The sequence below is a fragment of the Polypterus senegalus genome, chromosome 13 (assembly GCF_016835505.1).
Source record: "Polypterus senegalus isolate Bchr_013 chromosome 13, ASM1683550v1, whole genome shotgun sequence".
Taxonomy (NCBI): domain Eukaryota; kingdom Metazoa; phylum Chordata; class Cladistia; order Polypteriformes; family Polypteridae; genus Polypterus; species Polypterus senegalus.
The window spans coordinates 109,316,487-109,338,571 of NC_053166.1; the positions used below are offsets into that span (position 1 = coordinate 109,316,487).

The 22,085-nt window shown below is 40.2% G+C and overlaps 1 protein-coding gene across 1 annotated transcript in view; it reads right to left on the reverse strand.

Annotated features, from left to right (window-relative positions):
* Positions 1-2,060: 2,060 nt before the first annotated feature.
* The window catches only part of tspan17 (tetraspanin 17), a 103,806-nt gene continuing 83,781 nt past the window's right edge, over positions 2,061-22,085 (reverse strand). Inside the window, exons 7-8 of the mRNA XM_039774847.1 lie at positions 13,923-14,039; positions 2,061-3,989 (exon numbers count right to left, since the gene is read on the reverse strand). Coding sequence (XP_039630781.1) covers positions 3,924-3,989; positions 13,923-14,039 — 183 coding nt within the window. The 3' untranslated portion in view covers positions 2,061-3,923. The remainder of the gene's footprint in view (positions 3,990-13,922; positions 14,040-22,085) is intronic.

A 22,085-nucleotide genomic window follows, 5' to 3' on the forward strand; every position in this document is an offset into this window, starting at 1 on the left:
ACTATGTTTAAACTGGGTTAAGAGCTTAAAATAACCACTCAAATTATTTGACTGCTTATTGATATAGTTGAAGTTTACATACACTTAGGGTGAATTCTTTAAAACTCACTTTGTAAGTATAAAATCTTTGGAGGAGTTAAACTATAAATTTGGGATATCACTAAAGACATTTACTTTGTGCAGGGCAAAAGTAATTTTTTCCAACAATGTTCACAGAGTATTTTGCTTTTTACTAATCATATCACAATTGCAGAGGGTCACAAGTTTGTATACCTTTTGTTAATATTTGGTAGCATTACCTTTAAATTGTTTAACTTGAGCCTAATGTTTTGGGTAGCCTTTCACAAGGTTCTTACTATAAGTTGCTGGAATTTTGACCCATTCCTCCAGACAGAACTAGTGTAACTGGGACAGGTTCGTAGATCTCCTTGCTTGCAAAGGCCTTTTCCATTCTGCCCACAAACTTTAAATTGAAGTCAGGGCTTTGCGATGTCTACTCCAACACATTGACCTTGTTGTCCTTAAGTCATTTTTCTACAACTCTGGAAGTATGCTTGGGGTCACTTTCCATTGGGGGACCCATTTGCGACTGAGCTTTGACATCCGTACTGTGCTCTTGAGATGTTTTTGCTGCAGTATATCTACATAATTTTTGTTCCTCATAATGCCATCTATTTAGTGAAGTGCACTAGACCCTCCTGCAGCAAAGCACCTCCCACAACATGATACTCCCACACCCATGCTTGAAAATTTAAATAGTGTTCTTTGGCTTGCAAGCCTCACCCTACTTCCTTCAAACATAACAATGGTCATTATGGGCAAACAGTCCGATCTTGGATTCATCAAAACAGAGGACATTTCTCTAGAAGGCAAGATCTTTGTCCCCATGTGCCACTGCAAACTGTTCTTTTATGACAGCTTTGGAGTAGTGGCTTCTTCCTTGTTGAGCAGCCTTTCAGGCTTTGCCAATATAGGACTCATTTACTGTGGATATACTGTAGGTACTTGTCTACCTGTTTCCTTCAGCATCTTCAAGGTCCTTTGCTGCTGTTCTGGGATTGATTTACACTTTTGGTGCAAAACTACGTTCTTCTCTAGGAGAAAGAGTGTGTCACCTTTCTGAAGGGTATGACTGAGGTGTGGTCCCATCGGGTTTATACTTGTGTATTATTGTTTGAAAAATGAGCATGGAACCTTCATCTAACATTCATCCATTTGTTGACTCCAATTAGGCTAATTGGCTATCAGAAGCTAACTAATTACCTAAAGTCTTGACATAATTTTCTGGAATTTTCCAAAGGCACAGTTAACAAAGTGTATGTAAACTTGTGACCCAAAGCAACTGTGATATAGTCAATAAGATGTCTTAAATGATATGCCAAATTTACAGTTTGTTAGTAGAAAATCTGTGGAGGGGTTGTAAAGTGAGTTTTAAAGAATTCACCCTATGTGTATGTACATTTCTGACTTCAACTGTGGGTACCAAATTGACTCTCTCTGTATCCTTTAAGGCCTTGTCACATTACACAGATTTTTAGTTGCAGACGTCATTTACATAATCATAGTTGTTGTAGTCTGACATCTCCAGTGAGTCAGTCTAACAAATTTTTAGCTCACCTCATGGCTTATATCATAGTGGCAGGCTTTGTGTGTAAAAGCTGAGAACCAATGAGCACGCAGCCTGAAGTACAATGTATTCAATCCAGCTATTCATAAAGAATGCAGGTGTTTTGGGCCTTGCAAACAAAAGAGAAGCTTGTCAGTTGGGTATTGCATGTTTTATGTACCAGAACAGAATGGAAAAAAGACATAAAAAAGGCAGAGATTGTGGCTGAACTCCATGGACCTGTGAAGTACTCAGAGGATGGACAATGTTAGGCAGAACGTTACTGGCTCACAGAAATAAGGGTCTGCAATATCCTGGAAATGTGAAACTGCTGGAAAGTCATCACAAAGTCATGTGATTGGTATTTATCACCCCTCTTAGACACAATTAACATAATTAAATATTTCCAAATCAGATACTGCATAACCTTTATCACAAAAATGAAAAAAAGATGTAAATAATAATAACTTTAATGCAAAATATCAACAATAATTACATTACTTACATTTGAAACAGGTAACCATACCAAAGTGATTTGATTTTCCTGTTAAATTCTTTGAAATATAGTGTACTTTTATTAAATTCTTGAGACTGTAAAGTAAGTGATCCAGAAAATCTTTCTGCCCCATTAAACCTCATGTACCAATTTTTTATCTTCATCTCAAAATATCCTGGACAGTGGAGACATCTGGATCCAGTTTTAGGCACTCGAGACAAGAGGGAAGGCTATGGCAGTACAAAACTGTCTACACTTGAGGTCAGCTAATGAAGATTTATGTGAGGTTCCAGTGATTTGTAAGAGAAACAAAAAAAGGTATCTAGCTATAGACAAAGAGCAACACAAACACAAAAGGTAGACATACAAAAGAACATCTGAAGTTTTTGTATTACAAATGGCTGGTTTTTGAAGCAGCAGTAAGAGGCAACAATCATGCAAGGTGTGAATTTTTTGTGCGTTTGTGTCTGTTTCAAACAGGTGGCTGTATGTTTTACTGACCTACGGAAGTGGCAAAGTATGCGGTAGCACATGAGGAGGCTCTGAATTGTAACATAAATATTTTTTTTCCACAAAATGTAACAAATGTTGAAACTAAAGATATTTATAACTTGTAAAATAAAAAAATAACAGAATTATCTAGAAAATGCTTTAATTTCCTTTATCTTACATAAATGTAGCTTTTGCCATGATTATTTTAGTGTAGCAGACAGAAGTTCTCATCTGTAATTATTTAAGCTCTATTTAAAAAAGAGCAAGAATGGCGAAACTGTTCTGCATCCAATCAAAGACTTAAAATTATCATACTGTATGCACATAAAACGTTACAAGCAAAAGTAGTACAGGATGCTGGACTTTCGCTTCCTGAACACAATGTCTACTTTCTAAACAAAAACTGGAATTTTTCTTTTCAAAAAAAAAAAAATAATAAAAATAAACACGCAGCAGGTGCTTTAAAGCCCAAAATAACTCAAACTTCTTCCGTACTCGTTATGATAAGGATGAAAACAAAACCTGCAATATAAATGTATTCAGCTTATATACCTGGAGGTGCAAATTCTATACTAGATACACTTTGTTTGGCTGAAACTAGTCTTGTTATACATGCATATTTCCAACATGATCAGAACCGGATTCCGGAGATCACTGGCTAAAATTACATCTATTTATTTACTGTAAATTTATTTATTAACTCAAAGGATGTAGTGATACTACAGATTTCAGAACTGTGTGGAATGTCTCAAGTGCTCCAGTGTCAGGAATGGATAAATAAATTAAAAAAAACACAAAAAAAAAAATGACTTTGGGCAATGTTATTTTTCATCAAGAACGTAAACATTCAAACAGCCAAGTATGCCAAAGCAGTTTCTTTCTGCAAAAGGCTAACATTAAAAGAAATGGAGAAGAACAGAAAGACTGAAAAAAAACATTGAATCAGAAAAGAGACAGAAGCTTTGAACATAGCAGCTTTTTCAGTTCAAAAGGAGGTGTGGCTATGCTTTTCCAAATTCAAGGACTTAGAAACTATTTCAGATCTTCTGTTAAATATGACAAGGCAGGCTCCAACTTCAGCATTGTCCTTTAAGTCTTTGGAAGGAGAAATTACCTTGGCTTGCTGACGATCTTCAATATATCAATTAAAAAAAAAAACCTCTATGGCCATCTAATGAAATAATCCATTACTGTCAGTATTCAATATTAAAAAAAGCCTCCTTCCCCACTGCAATTTCTCTTCCATGCAAAAGGTCTCCAGACTGTCACTTCAGCAGGGCTGGAGTCGGGATCTTTCTTTCTGATCTTCAGATCTTCACCAAAATGTTATCACCAATTTGCTTTTACCGCCTTGATGTCACTTACAAGGTTTTGTGCCAGACATATTCCAAAAATCTACAAAGCAAAAAGACAAGAAGATTGCATGAAAAGAACCTTGGTTATTTTCTTAAAGCACAATGCAGTTATACAAAACTGCCACAATATGATTGCTATACATTTGCTTGCATTGGTAAAGTAATGTTTGAAAGTATGTAATAACAGTTCAGACATAACATAGAATTCAGGGTTGTGAGGGCCCAGAGCCAATCCCAGCAACACTGGACACGACAGGAAAGAGCCCTGGATAGAACTCCAGTTCATCACAAGGCCCACTTATGCACACACGCATTCTCATGCTCACAACAGCCTAAATGAACAGACGCATGAACCACAATATAAGATTAATGTACAGACATGTAATGTTCAGCATCTCTGGCAGGATCTCATCCACACCAGCAGCTTTACAGCTACAGAGGCCTTGGACCACCATAGTGACTTTGGCAACTGTGATGGGAGATAAACCACCAGACATGTCCAACACTGCCTCTGGTTGGAGGGCATGCCGACTGGGTAGAGGAGTTCCTTGATTTGTTCCTTCCACCGCTTGACAATTTCCTCTGAACAAGTCAGAACCTCCCCATCCCTGCTTAACACAGCCTGGGCAAGGTTACGCTTTCCTCTTCTGAGGGGTCTAGCAGTTTGCCAGAACAACCTCAAGGCCATTCCATTGTCTTTCTACATGGTCTCTCCTATCTCCTCCCATACTCGAGCATTTGCTTCCCAACAATCCGTCCTCTTAGCCTGTCAGTACCACTCAAATATGTCAGAAGATCCACAGAAAGCATTTCTCACAAAGCCATCTTTTTCGGTCTGACAGCTTACTTCACCTTTGGTGTTCAAAATCAGATCCTAGGATTGCCGCCATGAGATGCCCCCACCACTTTAAGACCACAGCTTTTAGTAGCTACTTCCAGAACTGACATCATGAACAGGGTCCATTTCGACTCAATGTCCTTAACCTCTCTCTGCACATGTGAGAAGTTCTTTTTGAGGTATTAGTTGAACTCATCATGAATGGAAGCCTCAGACAGACATTCCCAGGAAACCTAGCTACATGTCTAGGCTTCCCTCATCTGGCCTATGCCCTTGGATTCAAATTCAACTCACCATCAAGTGGTGATCAGTTGACAGTTCTGCCCCTCTCTTAACCAAAGTGTCCAAAACATACAGTCTCATAACTATAAAGACCATCTTCGATCTCTAGCCCAAGTGCTTGAACACTTCCGTGACTAACACAGTAATCCAAAAACAACACATTAATTTAGTTCAGATATGGCAGACTGTTCGGCCACTATTTCAAGCCTCTCATACTCTAAGACAGGGATGTCAAACTCCGGTCCTGGAGGGCTACAGTGGCTACAAGTTTTCATTCTAACCACCTCAATGCATGTCATGGATATGTACCAGGCACAGCCCAATGTGAGAAGACCAATGAGCAAACCCAGGACATATTGGATAGTTTATATTTTACAACTGGCCTAGGTGCATTTGTGAGTTTTCCAGAAGTTATTTGGGATAGGGTTGTCAGGTCTGCCCAGCTAAGCATTTCATCAGCATGACCCTGGCCCTCTACAAGAAAACTGGAATGAAAAAAAATGATGATGTGCGTAACACTAGATTCCCTGAAGCTTACGAAAAAACTCAGAATCCCGGGTCACCTTAAACTCATTTGCACCTCTCCATTAGTGTCATTTGTTTTGCAAATGTGTCGATCAGCACAAGCAATAAGTAGCCTGCTATACCATCCCCCACCGCTGCAGCTCAATTCGGACAAAAAGTTCTCTCAGTTCAAGTCTGTTTATCTGTGTGAGAGGTGCCTGGAGTTGCATAGGATAAATACATCGTTATTTGGAACATATGCATTTCATGTTTGTTCTGTGTCTAGAACGAACTGGGTAAATGTAGGAGGTCAGGAAATGTTGAATACATACCTAAAATAGAAAGTTTTTTCATGTTATAGCACTAATGACAAAATTTTGAAATTAAGTATATAATGTGTGAAGACTGAAGTACAAAAATATCAAATAAACACTTTCACAAAAGGTACAAGTATAACAAAAAAAAGCTCTTTTTTTTAAGAATATAAACGAAGAAAAAGAAATTAGGTTAGGGTACGACACTGACACAACTTGGGTGGTGCAGTGGTAAATAACTACCGACTCATAATCAAGAGATTGTGGGTTTGATTCTGGGCACTTCCTACATTTACCATTTTGAGTAGTGAGCTGCTCTTATTATTACTATTTATAGAGTAAAAACATACAAGGATTCTACGTTGGTGAAAGAGAACAGAAGCCCTCCCTGTAAGAAATCTCCACTCACACATAAGAACAACGCACCTGCACCAAGTGTAAAGGCAAAAAATGGCACTGTTTGGATGTAGCAACAGGTTGGCCGTCATCCTGCCTGTGAATCTGCCACACACATGTCCTTCAATGAAACAGCAGGGCTTACAGAGCTCGCCAAGCTATCATGCAAAGGTCTGTTTATAATTATGTTTCTTGATGGTGTTTATATGAGAAACATTTATATGTTACTTATATAATTGCCATATCAAATGTTGTTTACCTATATTTATTTACTTATCTTCCTACAGCGTAAAGTCACAAGTAGACTGCAGAGCTTCCTGTGTTTCATTCCTTACAGAAATTCTACGAATAATGGTCATAACGGTCAACAACGTCCGCCATGTTGAACTTTCTCATTCATGGCCCCATCTTCACGAAATTTGGTAGGCGGCTTCCCTGCGCTAACCGAAACCAATGTGCGTACTTATTTCGGTGGTATGACGCCACTGTCAGCCGCAATATTGAACTTTCCAACGTCACTAATTCTCCAACTTCCCTTGTAGGTAGAAGGCTGAAATTTGGTAATTATTTTGGTGGTATGAAGCCACTGTCAGCCGCCATATTGAACTTTTCAACGGTCTTTGTTACTTATGGGCCCATCTTCAAGAAATTTGGTACGCGGGTTCCCAACGCTAACTGAATCCTACTTACGTACATATACGTCCATAGCCTGCAGCTTGGTCACCGTGTGAGGCGCCGTTGGGTCCCCCATCCCAATGCCTCCCACGTTGTTGGCTGCCTGCCTATATAAGGCCATCCATCGCTCCGGTCTCTACATTCCCTTCCTTGCTTCGCCACGGCATTCACGTCTCCCTGCTGATAACAGGAGATAATTATTCTACACAGGAGCACTAGAAGAGTGAAATGCTTAAGCCCTTCACCTATGCATCTGCATGTGAGTTGATGGCTGCCGGTGAATTGTTCGGTTGTCGCTTTCAAGTGTACCGAAATGGCCAAATATTTTACACCTTTCAACAACCGCCAATGCCTCTTAAACATCTTAGATTCACAGGTGACGATTTCAGTAGCGGACACTTTGATGTTTATGAATGTTTAAACTCTCAAAAGTTGGATGTAAAGTTAAAGATGAAACCGGTTGTATACTTACAACGCTTGACAGATGACGAATGTCTCTTCAACACAAGTCCTACAAATACTGTCGTAATTGAAACAAACCATGAAACTCAAACCGATTATGACAGCAGTAATCCAAGCTGTGAGATTTGAAACAAGATTACTGTTCACAAGGCCAACTGTACGTTGCATGCTTAAGAGTAAGCTTAGCACACAGCTTGGTCATATTACAACCGGAGGGCTGAACTCACAATGTGGTATACAAAGAGATCCTTAACAAAAAATTATTGTTATATTTTCCCTCAGTTTAAAAAGGTTTAATTTTCTTCTTAATAAAAATTTTAAGGCAGTACTTCGCCGCTGCGAAGCGTGGGTATTTTGCTAGTATATGATAGTTTGACAACATACTTTAATTCCTTTTAGAAACAGAAAAAAGCAAACAATAGGGATGTTCAGTATAAAATTCACAGCTGCTGGTTCAATTCTAGCCATATATGTGCTGTAAGGTGCACACATGCAGGTAGCACAGTACAGCAGATAACATCAGTGTTTTAATTATTTTTAAGATACTCCATTTTTTTCCGTATTCAGTTTTTTCCAGATAAAAACTGGTAGCTAAAAAAATGTAAATGGTGTATTTAATTAGCAGAAGAATCGATTAATACAGCGTTTCTCAACCTTTAAGTATTTGCGACCTGAGACCCGATTTGCGACCCAAGTTTTCATAACAGTTTTAATCGTGCCCCCCCAACATTTTTTTGAAATGTAGATGCATATTTTATTATATCTACTTAACTTTTATCAACATTTATCTAACTCGATACTCTACTAAACTCTACTAAATGTATATCATGATATAATTAAAAATGATCACAGTTATGGTATATATAACAATATTATCTATGTGCATGGACTTTTGAGACTAAACCAAGTTTAGGTGCTTCTGCTGACCCAACTCCTTAGGTTAACACTGGATGGTTCTACTTTGGTTTCCTTTCATAAGGGTATTTTTGATCAAATGATTCCAAAATAACTATTGTGCAAAATAATAATAAGTACTGATGTAGAAATAACAGTCTTTCGGAACATGTGCACTGTCTAGACTAAACAGTAAAAAATTAAACAAGATTAAACAATAAAAATAAGTATTCAAAAGAAGTATTCTTCCTGATTCCCTTGGTTCCCAACTGAACAAAAATAAACAACTAACCTTTAACACTGCCGTTCAAAACATCTTTGTGAGCATGAATAAAAAATAACTAAAGACAAACCAAGGAAACTCTACATCCACTCAATACTGCCTCAGCAGCAGCTATCAAAACAAGCCCAATAATCCAGCATACTAAAGAAAACTTTCACACTTGTTACACTACTGAAATTAAGTGCTCTCTAGAGCATACTTCTCAATTTTCACATTCATCTCTCTACAGGAATGAATATTTGTGGACTGTTTTTAAAAATTATATTCTAAGAAAGAACCATCAACAAAACATCTTCCATTCCATTGTTTTCTAACCTTCAAGACATACAGTGGTGTGAAAAACCATTTGCCCCCTTCCTGTTTTCTTATTCTGTTGCATGTTTGTCACACAAAATGTTTCTGATCATCAAACACATTTAACCATTAGTCAAATATAACACAAGTAAACACAAAATGCAGTTTTTAAATGATGGTTTTTATTACTTAGGGAGAAAAAAAATCCAAACCTACATGGTTCTGTGTGAAAAGTAATTGCCCCTTGTTAAAAATAACCTAACTGTGGTGTATCACACCTGAGTTCAATTTCCGTAGCCACCCCCAGGCCTGATTACTGCCACACCTGTTTCAATCAAGAAATCACTTAAATAGGAGCTGCCTGACACAGAGAAGTAGACCAAAAGCACCTCAAAAGCTAGACATCATGCCAAGATTCAAAGAAATTCAGGAACAAATGAGAACAGAAGTAATTGAGATCTATCAGTCTGGTAAAGGTTATAAAGCCATTTCTGAAGCTTTGGGACTCCAGCGAACCACAGTGAGAGCCATAATCCACAAATGGCAAAAACATGGAACAGTGGTGAACCTTCCCAGGAGTGGCCAGCCAACCAAAATTACCCCAAGAGCGCAGAGATCCTCATCTGAGAGATCACAAAAGACCCCAGGACAACGTCTAAAGAACTGCAGGCCTCACCTGCCTCAATTAAGGTCAGTGTTCACGACTCCACCATAAGAAAGAGACTGGGCAAAACGCCTGCATGGCAGATTTCCAAGGCGCATAAACCACTGTTAAGCAAAAGAACATTAGGGCTCGTCTCAATTTTGCTAAGAAACATCTCAATGATTGCCAAGACTTTTGGCCCATGTGGACTGATGAGACAAAAGTTGAACTTTTGGAAGGCAAATGTCCCATTACATCACAGTAATAATAATAATTTAGTTCCTATTCCAAATAACAATAACGCATAAAACCTCCGCGCAGAGACGACTCATCTGAGAGATCACAAAGACCCCAGGACAACGAAGTATCAGGCGTCTAAGAACTGCAGGCCTCACCTGCCTCAATTAAGGTCAGTGTTCACGACTCCACCATAAGAAAGAGACTGGGCAAAAACGGCCTGCATGGCAGATTTCCAAGACGCAAACCACTGTTAAGCAAAAAGAACATTAGGGCTCGTCTCAATTTTGCTAAGAAACATCTCAATGATTGCCAAGACTTTTGGCAAAATACCATGTGGACTGATGAGACAAAAGTTGAACTTTTTGGAAGGCAAATGTCCCATTACATCTGTTGTAAAAGGAACACATCATTTCAGAAAAAGAACATCATACCAACAGTAAAATATGGTGGTGGTAGTGTGATGGTCTGGGGTTGTTTTGCTGCTTCAGGATCTGGAAGGCTTGCTGTGATAGATGGAACTATCAATTCTACTGTCTACCAAAAAATCCTGAAGGAGAATGTCCAGCCATCTCTTTGTCAACTCAAGCTGAAGCGATCTTGGGAGCTGCAACAGGACAATGACCCAAAACACACCAGCAAATCAACCTCTGAATGGCTGAAGAAAAACAAAATGAAGACTTTGGAGTGGCCTAGTCAAAGTCCTGACCTGAATCCAATTGAGATGCTATGGCATGACCTTAAAAAGGCGGTTCATGCTAGAAAACCCTCAAATAAAGCTGAATTACAACAATTCTGCAAAGATGAGTGGGCCAAAATTCCTCCAGGGCGCTGTAAAAGACTCACTGCAAGTTATCGCAAACGCTTGATTGCAGTTATTGCTGCTAAGGGTGGCCCAACCAGTTATTAGGTTCAGGGGGCAATTACTTTTTTACACAGGGCCATGTAGGTTTGGATTTTTTTTCTCCCTAAATAATAAAAACCATCATTTTGTGTTTACTTGTGTTATATTTGACTAATGGTTAAATGTGTTTGATGATCAGAAACATTTTGTGTGACAAACATGCAACAGAATAAGAAATCAGGAAGGGGGCAAATAGTTTTTCACACCACTGTATAGCAATTCAACATAAATAGATCAAAAGATTAAAAAAAAATAATACTATTGTCACTATCTGTTGTCCAGGGTTTTATGCCTCTGGTAGGGCCACCCAAGGGCCTAGGTAAGGGATGAGAGAAAGAGCGGTTCAACATAACCTCCTATGAAGAACAAAAATTTGGACCGCATTTTCCCTCACCCAGACGCGGGTCACCAGGGCCCCCCTCTGGAGCCAGGCCTGGAGGTGGGGCTCGATGGAGAGCACCTGGTGGCCGGGCCCGAAGAGGCAACGTGGGTTCCCCTTTCCATGGGCTCACCACCTATGGGAGGGGCCAAGGAGGTCGGGTGCAGTGTAAGTTCAGTGGTAGCTGAAGGCAGGGCCCTTGGCGGTCTGATCTTCGGCTACAGAAGCTAGCTCTTGGGACGTGGAATATCACCTCTCTGAAGAGGAAGGAGCCAGAGCTGGTTCGCGAGGTCGAGAGGTTTCGGCTAGATATAGTCGGGCTCACCTCGACACAAAGCTTGGACTCTGGAACCAATCTCCTTGAGAGGGGCTGGACTCTCTACCACTCTGGAGTTGCCCCTGGTGAGAGGTGCCAAGCGGGTGTGGGCATACTTATTGCCCCCCGACTTGGAGCCTGTTCATTGGGGTTTACCCCGGTGGACGAGAGGGTAGCCTCCCTTCGCCTTTGGGGTAGGGGACGGGTCCTAACTGTTGTTTGTGCGTATGCACCGAACAACAGTTTGGAGTACCCACCCTTTTTGGAGTCCCTGGAGGGAGTGCTAGAGGGCATACCTTCTGGGGACTCCCTCGTACTGCTGGGAGACTTCAATGCTCATGTGGGCAAGGACAGTGAGACCTGGAAGGGCGCGACTGGGAAGAATGGCACCCCCGATCTGAAACAGAGCGGTGTTTTGTTATTGGGCTTCTGTGCTTGTCACTGATTGTCCACAACAGACACCATGTTCAAGCATAGGGGTATTCATATGTGCACTTGGCACCAGGACACCCTAGGCCTCGTTTTCGATGATCAACTTTGTGGTCGTGTCCTGTGGCCACATGTCTTGGACACTCGGGTGAAGAGAGAGGCGGAGCTGTCAATTGATCACCACCTGGTGGTGAGTAGGCTTCGAAGGTGGGGGAGGATGCCGGTCAGGCCTGGTAGGCCTAAACCTATTGTGAGGGTCTGCTGGGAACGTTTGGCAGAGTCCTCTGTCAGAAGTAGTTTCAACTCCCACCTCAGAACTTCGACCACGTCCCGAGGGAGGTGGGGAAAATGGAGTCCAAATGGGCCATGTTCTGTGCCACTATTGTTGAGGCGGCTAACCGGAGCTGTGGCTGTAAGCACTCGACAAACCCATTGGTGGACGCCAGCGGTGAGGGATGCCATCAAGCTGAAGGAGTCCTACAGGACCCTTTTGTCCTCTGGAGGCAGCTGATAGGTACCAGCAGGCCAAGAGGAATGCGGCTTCGGTGGTTGCTGAGGCAAAAACTCGGGTGTGGGAGGATTTTGGGGAGGCCATGGAGAACAACTTTCGGATGGCTTTGAGGAGATTCTGGTCTACCATCCGGAGTCTGAGGAAGGAGAAGCAGTGCAGTGTTAACACTGAATATGGTGGGGATGGTGCGCTGCTGACCTCGACTCGGGATGTTGTGGGTGGGTCGGTGGTGGGAGTATTTCGAAGACCTCCTCAATACCACTAACATGCCTTCCAATGAGGAAGCAGAGCCTGAGAGAGAGAGAGAAATATCGATATCTATGTGTCTTGCATCAATAAGTATTACCTGCCCAACACCCTGTGAGTGCTTCATAGTTTCGCTGTCCTTGGACCACTATTGGCAAAGTACTCATCACGGCTGAACGTGAGCATGTCACAAACCTTGCGCAGGCCCATTAGCCAGGTCAGAATGATATGGCCCTTCCCAAAACCATGCAGGTTTTTACACCTAACAACTTCTGCATTCAACACGTCGACTATGAGTGTCTAATGTCAGCTTACTGTCTAACATATCCCAGACTTAAATGTATGCTGTTATTATGAGATATTTCATGTCATTTGTTTCATAAAGGAATGGTCATAATGTTTTGGCTCATTGATAAATATGCAATTAATCTTTATTGGTCAATGGTAAGATTGGAGTTATTTTAATATACATGATTTTAGACAGCTGCAGAATATGCAGGAATCCAATCTGGAAGTGACACTCTTTTGTATAAGCTATTGCTCATTAGAAAAGAAAAAAAAAAAATCAAAGCACTTTGCCACACAAGCTACATACCATTCAGAAATAGTTTCAAGGTCCATTAAATTCTTTGGTTGCCATGCATGTCTTCAATTTTAAATTTTAATTATTATTACTATTAATATAACAAATGCAAAATTCTGTGGTAACAAACAGCTTCACTTGAGTACTATTACTTAATAAAAGAAACCCATTTCTTACTATCGCATGAATTTCCCAAAAATGGAGAAAGTGTTATAAATACTGCCAGGAGATATAAATGCATGATTTGAACTGTATACATACCATTGATGGATTGAATGAACTCAAACAATACCAACAATTAAAGTCCTTAAACTACTATACTTTCAAAAGTACATTTTAGACATTATGAGGAAAAGAAAAACCCAGATCATTTTCAAAACTATATAGAAATCACTATGTAGCCTTGTTAACAGTGCAGTAGTGTAGGTTCAGAAATTGTATGACAGACACCGCATGTAAGCAGGAAGGCTTCTGAGATATCTAGGAGGGTCTTGTCCCTAAACCTCCCCCCAACACCCACACCCCACCCTCCACAGAGAAGATACCAGCAGAGAAATCCTAAAGGTAAAAGAGTGGAAAACGCTAACCATAACAGAACAATTTAACTGACCTTCCAGAGGGTTAAAAATGCAAGGTTTAACTATGAATGCACACACAAGGTTAAATACATGACATATTATATCTTGTAACATTGTTGGAATTTTCTTAGTGATTGCATGGATCACTGAGCAGCTTAAGACATGTAACTGTTGCCTGGCGAAAAAGAATTGCCAACTAACTTACCTGTAGTAGTGCAATTCCTACAAATACTCCAGCTACAACTATTAAATTGTCTTGAAGCCACTTTTCAAACTGTCCAACACAGCCTTTTGTGTAAATGAAGCTTTGCTGGTCAAGTTCCTGCAAGGTACAAGAAGGGAAACAGCTATTAAAGATTATTATTATTTCTGGCAATTTGTTAGAGACAGATAGACTACTCAATTGATTTAATCACTTGTTAAGGACACCTACAAGAATGTATAATTTTAGTGACTATAATTAATAATTCAATGTATTCCATGAACTAGAAGGCATGAAAAAAAGTTAACACCACAGTTGATCATGACACCCTGCATCAAGTCTGTCAAAATAAAGAGGGAAAAGTCTATATTTTACTTCTGGTAACTAGACATTGAATAATAGTATCATGTTAACAAAAGATCAACATAGATACAGTGGGATGCAAAAGTTTGGGCAACCTTGTTAATAGTCATTATTTTCCTGTATAAACCATTGGTTGTTACGATAAAAAATGTCAGTTAAATATATCATATAGGAGACACACACAGTGATATTTGAGAAGTGAAATGAAGTTTATCGGATTTACAGAAAGTGTGCAATAATTGTTCAAACAAAATGAAGCAGGTGCATATATTTGGGCACCGTTGTCATTTTATTGATTCCAAAACTTTTAGAACTAATTATTGGAACTCCAAATTGGCTTGGTAAGCTCAGTGACCCCTGACCTACATACACAGGTGAATCCTATAATGAGAAAGAGTATTTAAGGGGGTCAATTGTAAGTTTCCCTCCTCCTTTAATTTTAATTTAATTTTAGCAACATGGGGGTCACAAAACAACTCTCAAATGACCTGAAGACAAAGATTGTTCACCATCATGGTTTAGGGGAAGGATACAGAAAGCTGTCCCAGAGATTTAAGCTGTCTGTTTCCACAGTTAGGAACATATTGAGGAAATGGAAGACCACAGGCTCAGATCAAGTTAAGGCTCGAAGTGGCAGACCAAGAAAGATTTCAGATAGACAGAAGCGATGAATGGTGAGGACAGTCAGAGTCAACCCACAGACCAGCACCAAAGACCTACAACATCATCTTGCAGCAGATGGAGTCACTGTGCATCGTTCAACCATTGGCACTTTACACAAGGAGATGCTGTATGCGAGAGTGATGCAGAGGAAGCCTTTTCTCCGCCCACAGCACAAACAGAGCAGCTTGAGGTATGCTCAAGCACATTTGGACAAGCCAGCTTCATTTTGGAATAAGGTGCTGTGGACTGATGAAACTAAAATTGAGTTATTTGGGCATAACAAGGGGGCGTTATGCATGGAGGAAAAAGAACACAGCATTCCAAGAAAACACCTGCTACCTACAGTAAAATATGGTGGTGGTTCCATCATGCTGTGGGGCTGTGTGGCCAGTGCAGGGACTGGGAATCTTGTCAAAGTTGAGGGACGCATGGATTCCACTCAGTATCAGCAGATTCTGGAGACCAATGTCCAGGAATCAGTGACAAAGCTGAAGCTGCGCCGGGCTGGATCTTTCAACAAGACAACGACCAAACACTGCTCAAAATCCACTAAGGCATTCATGCAGAGGAACAAGTACAACGTTCTGGAATGGCCATCTCAGTCCCCAGACCTGAATATAATTGAAAATCTGTGGTGTGAGTTAAATAGAGCTGTCCATGCTCGGAAGCCATCAAACCTGAATGAACTAGAGATGTTTTGTAAAGAGGAATGGTCCAAAATACCTTCAACCACAATCCAGACTCTCATTGGAACCTACAGGAAGCGTTTAGAGGCTGTAATTTCTGCAAAAGGCGGATCTACTAAATATTGATTTCATTTCTTTTTTGTGGTGCCCAAATTTATGCACCTGCCTGATTTTGTTTGAACAATTATTGCACACTTTCTGTAAATCCAATAAACTTCATTTCACTTCTCAAATATCACTGTGTGTGTCTCCTATATGATATATTTAACTGACATTTTTTATCGTAACAACCAACGATTTATACAGGAAAATAATGACTATTAACAAGGTTGCCCAAACTTTTGCATCCCACTGTATATACAAAACAGAACTCCTTGAAGCTTCACTCATGTATGCTTAGACATTCTACACTTCAGATTTGGTAAAGCAACCTTTTCATGGAACAAAGCTTGGAATGCTGCGACAGAATCACACAGCATGCATACAGTATAACTGTTCATATTAAGAGTAATATGCTTTCATACTCATCTGAACTCTAAATGGTGAAAAGGTATAATATAATGTTATAATAAAATAATAATTGCATAGGCTCCATCATCATAAATTTTAAGGTCTTCAGGGTTAACAGCATAATCAACTCTACAGTTGTAATAGATAAAGTCTTTACCACTAGTTTTACAAAATATCAGATTCTTTTAAATCATAATTTAATATTCTTTAGGGCCCAATAAAACAACAAATACAACTTGAAATCACTGACTACATTTTTTGGATTACCTCTTTATTTGTATAATCAGGTTCAAGATTTCACAGGCAGGAGTCTAGGACAAGGCAAGAACTAACTCTGGATACAATGCTGACCCATCATAGGGTGTAGGATACTACTCATGCTCAAAACTGTCATACAGTGAAAATTTTAAGTGTATGCATTTTAGACTACAAAAACAAAAAAACAGGCACATTGTGCTCAGTTCACAATTAATTTCAACTGAGAACTCTTAGGACTCATTTATACTTCACGCTCTGAACATGTACGTGCGTGCATCATGGCTGCCACTCGTTCCCAGCATTCATATGACGTGTCCATTAAGCACGTCCACAGAAATTAACGCGACGCGTGCTCGAGTTGCAGTACCAGCAAAACGTCAGGGGGTTGGCAGTGTGATAAAACTTGGAACATGACATCAGATTCTCCCTTTACTATCTACATGTGACAGAAAGCCACACTGAGGATCCCATGGGATTGATGTGCCTACTTTGATGTTTGATGAATGGTACAATGTGGTGAAGCAAAATGCAGACATACAAATGCATTCATGCTGCTTTTATATTCAAGGGTCGCATATTAACCATTGTTATGACACGATTCATTCTAAAAGTCTCACATACCATATTCTGTGCCATCTTTTTTTTTTGGACCTGCACAACAGCAACAGAATGTACATTGCTGTATTTGTGCCGCAGAGAAATAAATTAAGGACATCATAAAAAGGTCTATTTTGTGACTAAAAGTGGAAATTTCAGCTTTAATCTCGAAATGTCCACTTTAACCTCATAGTTTACTTTATCATTAAAGTAGACCGTCGCAAACGTCATCTTAAACCTGAGCCAGTTGTTAATCGCTACCTGCTTTTGGGGCTTCCTCCTGACCTGGCAGCAGCATCAAGCAGCAATAGATCACCACACTGAACACATTAAATGTATGATATTGCAACTCTCTGCACATTTAGAATCCTTAGATTTATACTTAATATCACTTTCAGGATGAAATGCATTAAAGTGTGTATGTTACATTTTACAGATAAATCATAATTTCTTTTAAATAATGAATACCGTTAATAATTACACACATATGTGTGTCACAGTGGCGGAGCCGTTTTACTGCTATCTCGTAGGGAGTCACATCGCTAGTGTTCCCTGCCTGGAGTTTGCATGTTTTCTTGCTGGGTTTCCACAATGTGCTCCAGTTTCCTTCCAAAGATATGCAGATTTGGGGATTTGATGACACTAAAATGACGCTATTGTATGTGTGTGCTTCTATTCCCCTTGCGATGAGCTGATGACCCGTGCAGAGATGATTTCTGCCTCGTGCCAAATGCCAGCTGGAATGCGCACATCCCTGGATTGATGGATTTAATCATTAAACATCCTTTTCAGAGATATTGCAGCAAGGTGTCATCGAAATTTAATGGGTATTTCAGAGAATTCACAACACAGCGAAGCTGAACGTTTTCTCATCGTGATAATATCTTGCACGGCCACCTGGTGGAATCTACCAGATTTACATAAAGTACAAGTGTAAACAGTAAAATGATTGCGTAGCGGTAGCTTCCGCTGGAGCATGCGTCGCATTGCATGAAGTATAAATTTGGCCTAAGAAATTACCCTGTTCATCACTGGTACAGTGCATCCGGAAAGTATTCACAGCGCATCACTTTTTCCACAATACGTTACGGCCTAATTCCAAAATGGATTAAATTCATTTTTTCCTCAGAATTCTACATACAACACCCCATAATGACAACATGAAAAAAGTTTACTTGAGATTTCTGGTGCCTAAAGATCTTGCCTGAAGAAGGAGCCTGAGTTGCCTCAAAAGCTTGCATATTGTAATCTTTTTAGTTAGCCAATAAAAGGTGTCATTTTGCTTGGCTTTTCACAACATTCATAATGGTTAACACGGTACAACACCATAGTACTACTTGAGATTTTTGCAAATATATTAAAAATAAAAAAAATAAAAAATGAGAAAGCACATGTACATAAGTATTCACAGCCTTTGCCATGAAGCTCAAAATTGAGCTCAGGAGCATCCTGTTTCCCCTGATCATCCTTGAGATGTTTCTGCAACTTAATTGGAGTCCACCTGTGGTAAATTCAGTTGATTGGACATGATTTGGAAAGGCACACACCTGTCTATATAAGGTCCCTCAGTTGACAGCTCATGTCAGAGCACAAACCAAGCATTAAGTCAAAGGAATTGTCTGTAGACCTCCAAGACAGGATAGTCTTGAGGCACAAATCTGGGGAAGGTTACAGAAAAATTTCTGCTGCTTTGAAGGTCCCAATGAGCACAGTGGCCTCCATCATCTGTAAGTGGAGGAAGTTCGAAACCACAAGGACTCTTCCTAGAGCTACCTAGGCCATCTAAACTGAGCGATTGGGGGAGAAGGGCCTTAGTCATGGAAGTGACCAAGAACCCAATGGTCACTCTGTCAGAGCTGCAGAGGTTCTCTGTGGAGAAAGGAGAACCACCATCTCTGCAGCAATCCACCAATCAGGCCTGTATGGTAGAGTGGCCAGACGGAAGCCACTTCTTAGTAAAAGGCACATAGCAGCCCGCCTGGAGTTTGCCAAAATGCACCTGAAGGACTCTCAGACCATGAGAAACAAAATTTTCTGGTCTGATGAGACAAAGATTGAACTCTTTGGTGTGAATGCCAGGCGTCACGTTTGGAGGAAACCAGGCACCGCTCATCACCAGGCCAATACCATCCCTACAGTGAAGCATGGTGGTGGCAGCATCATGCTGTGGGGATATTTTTCAGCGGCAAGAACTGGGAGACTAGTCAGGATAAAGGGAAAGATGACTGCAGCAATGTACAGAGACATCCTGGATGAAAACCTGCTCCAGAGCACGCTTAACCTCAGACTGGGGCAATGGTTCAGCTTTTAGCAGGACAACAACCCTAAGCACACAGCCAAGATATCAAAGGAGTGGCTCCAGGACAACTCTGTGAATGTCCTTGAGTGGCCCAGCCAGAGCCCAGACTTGAATTCGATTGAACATCTCTGGAGAGATCTTAAAATGGCTGTGCACTGACGCTTTCCATCCAACCTGATGGAGCTTGAAAGGTGCTGCAAAGAGGAATGGGCGAAACTGGCCAAGGATAGGTGTGCCAAGCTTGTGGCATCAAATTCAAAAAGACTTGAGGTTGTAATTGCTGCCAAAAGTGCATCGACAAAGTATTGAGCAAAGGCTGTGAATACATGTGATTTCTCTTTTTTTTTTATTTTTAATAAATTTGCAAAAAGCTCAAGTAAATTTTTTTCACGTTGTCATTATGGAGTGTTGTGTGTAGAATTCTGAGGAAAAAAATTAATCCATTTTGGAATAAGGCTGTAACATAACAAAATGTGAAAAAAGTGATGTGCTGTGAATACTTTCCGGATGCACTGTATGTGGGATGAAAACTCAAGTGCACAAAGCAAAACATAGCTTTGTGTTTTACTTATCATTTTTAATATTCCCCCTGGAAAGACTGTATTCTAGAGATAATGCCACTACCTTTTCTCATTATGAAAAAAATAAAACACAAAATATTCAAAGCATTTAAAATCATACTTTTTACAGAAAAGAAAACATGCTACAATATTCCTGATTAACTTCCTAAGAGACAAAGTGTTGTGATGGTTAAAATATACAATATACAGTGGAGGAAATAATTATTTGACCCCTCACTGATTTTGTAAGTTTGTCCAATGACAAAGAAATGAAAAGTCTCAGAACAGTATCATTTCAATGGTAGGTTTATTTCAACAGTGGCAGATTGCACATCAAAAGGAAAATCGAAAAATAACTTTAAATAAAAGATAGAAATTGATTTGCATTTCATTGAGGGAAATAAGTTTTGAACCCTCTAACAAAAAGACTTAATACTTAGTGGAAAAACCCTTGTTTGCAAGCACAGAGGTCAAACGTTTCTTGTAATTGATGACCAAGTTTGCACATTTTAGGAGGAATGTTGGTCCACTCCTCTTTGCAGATCATCTCTAAATCCCTAAGGTTTCGAGGCTGTCTCTGTGCTACTCTGAGCTTGAGCTCCCTCCATAGGTTTTCTATTGGATTAAGGTCCGAGAGACTGACTAGGCCACTCCATGACCTTAATGTGCTTCTTCTTGAGCCACTCCTTTGTTGCCTTTGCTGTATGTTTTGGGTCATTGTCGTGCTGGAACACCCATCCACGACCCATTTTCAGTTTCCTGGCAGAGGGAAGGAGATTGTCGCTCAGGATTTCACGATACATGGCTCCGTCCATTTTCCGTTAATGCGATTAAGTTGTCCTGTGCCCTTAGCAGAAAAACCCCCAAAGCAAAATGTTTCCACCCCCATGCTTGACGGTGGGGCGGTGTTTTGGGGTCATAGGCAGCATTTTTCTTCCTCCAAACACAGCGAGTTGAGTTAATGCCAAAGAGCTCTATTTTGGTCTCATCAGACCACAGCACCTTCTCCCAGTCACTCTCTGAATCATTCAGGTGTTCATTGGCAAACTTCAGACGGGCCTGCACATGTGCCTTCTTGAGCAGGGGACCTTGCGAGCCCTGCAGGATTTTAATCCATTGCGTGTAATGTGTTTCCAATGGTTTTCTTGGTGACTGTGGTCCCTGCTAATTTGAGGTCATTAACTAACTCCTCCCGTGTAGTTCTAGGATTCTTTTTCACCTTTCTCAGAACCATTGACACCCACGAGGTGAGATCTTGCGTGGAGCCCCAGAGCGAGGTCGATTGATGGTCATTTTGTGCTCCTTCCATTTTGAACAATCGCACCAACAGTTGTCACCTTCTCTCCCAGCTTCTTGCTAATGGTTTTGTAGCCCATTCCAGCCTTGTGCAGGTCTACAATTTTGTCTCTGACATCCTTGGACAGCTCTTTGGTCTTTCCCATGTTGTAGAGTGTGGAGTCTGCTTGATTGATTGATTCTGTGGACAGGTGTCTTTTATACAGGTGACTAGTTAAGACAGGTGTCCTTAATGAGGGTGACTAATTGAGTAGAAGTGTCTAACCACTCTGTGGGAGCCAGAACTCTTAATGGTTGGTAGGGGTTCAAAACTTATTTCCCTCAATGAAATGCAAATCAATTTCTATCTTTTATTTAAAGTTATTTTTTCGATTTTCCTTTTGATGTGCAATCTGCCACTGTTGAAATAAACCTACCATTGAAATGATACTGTTCTGAGACTTTTCATTTCTTTGTCATTGGACAAACTTACAAAATCAGTGAGGGGTCAAATAATTATTTCCTCCACTGTAGTTACATAACTCAATTATGAAAGTTCAATAATAAGTAATTTCCCTGAGCACAATACTGTTCATATGAATGAACAAAATAATCAGCATCCTTTTTCAAAGTGTGGTTCACTTATGGAAGTAACATTTTTCATTTGGGCATATCTGAAACTTGTCTAAAGTATTTAACACAGAGTGTAACCAATGATGTACAGTGCTTGAAAAACACTGCATCTGTCTGACTCAAATGTGGTGACAAAATGATTCCTAATAGCTCCTGGGCAGAACTAAATAAGTTAATGGGCAAGGTGCAGTTTACTTTTTTAGTTTATAAATATAAAACAAAAAAACATTTATTAAAGTGGTGTAATAACAATGGCCTAGGGCAGGGGTTCTCAAAGGGGACCCACCATGGCTGCAGGTTGGGAACAATATAGAAACTAGAA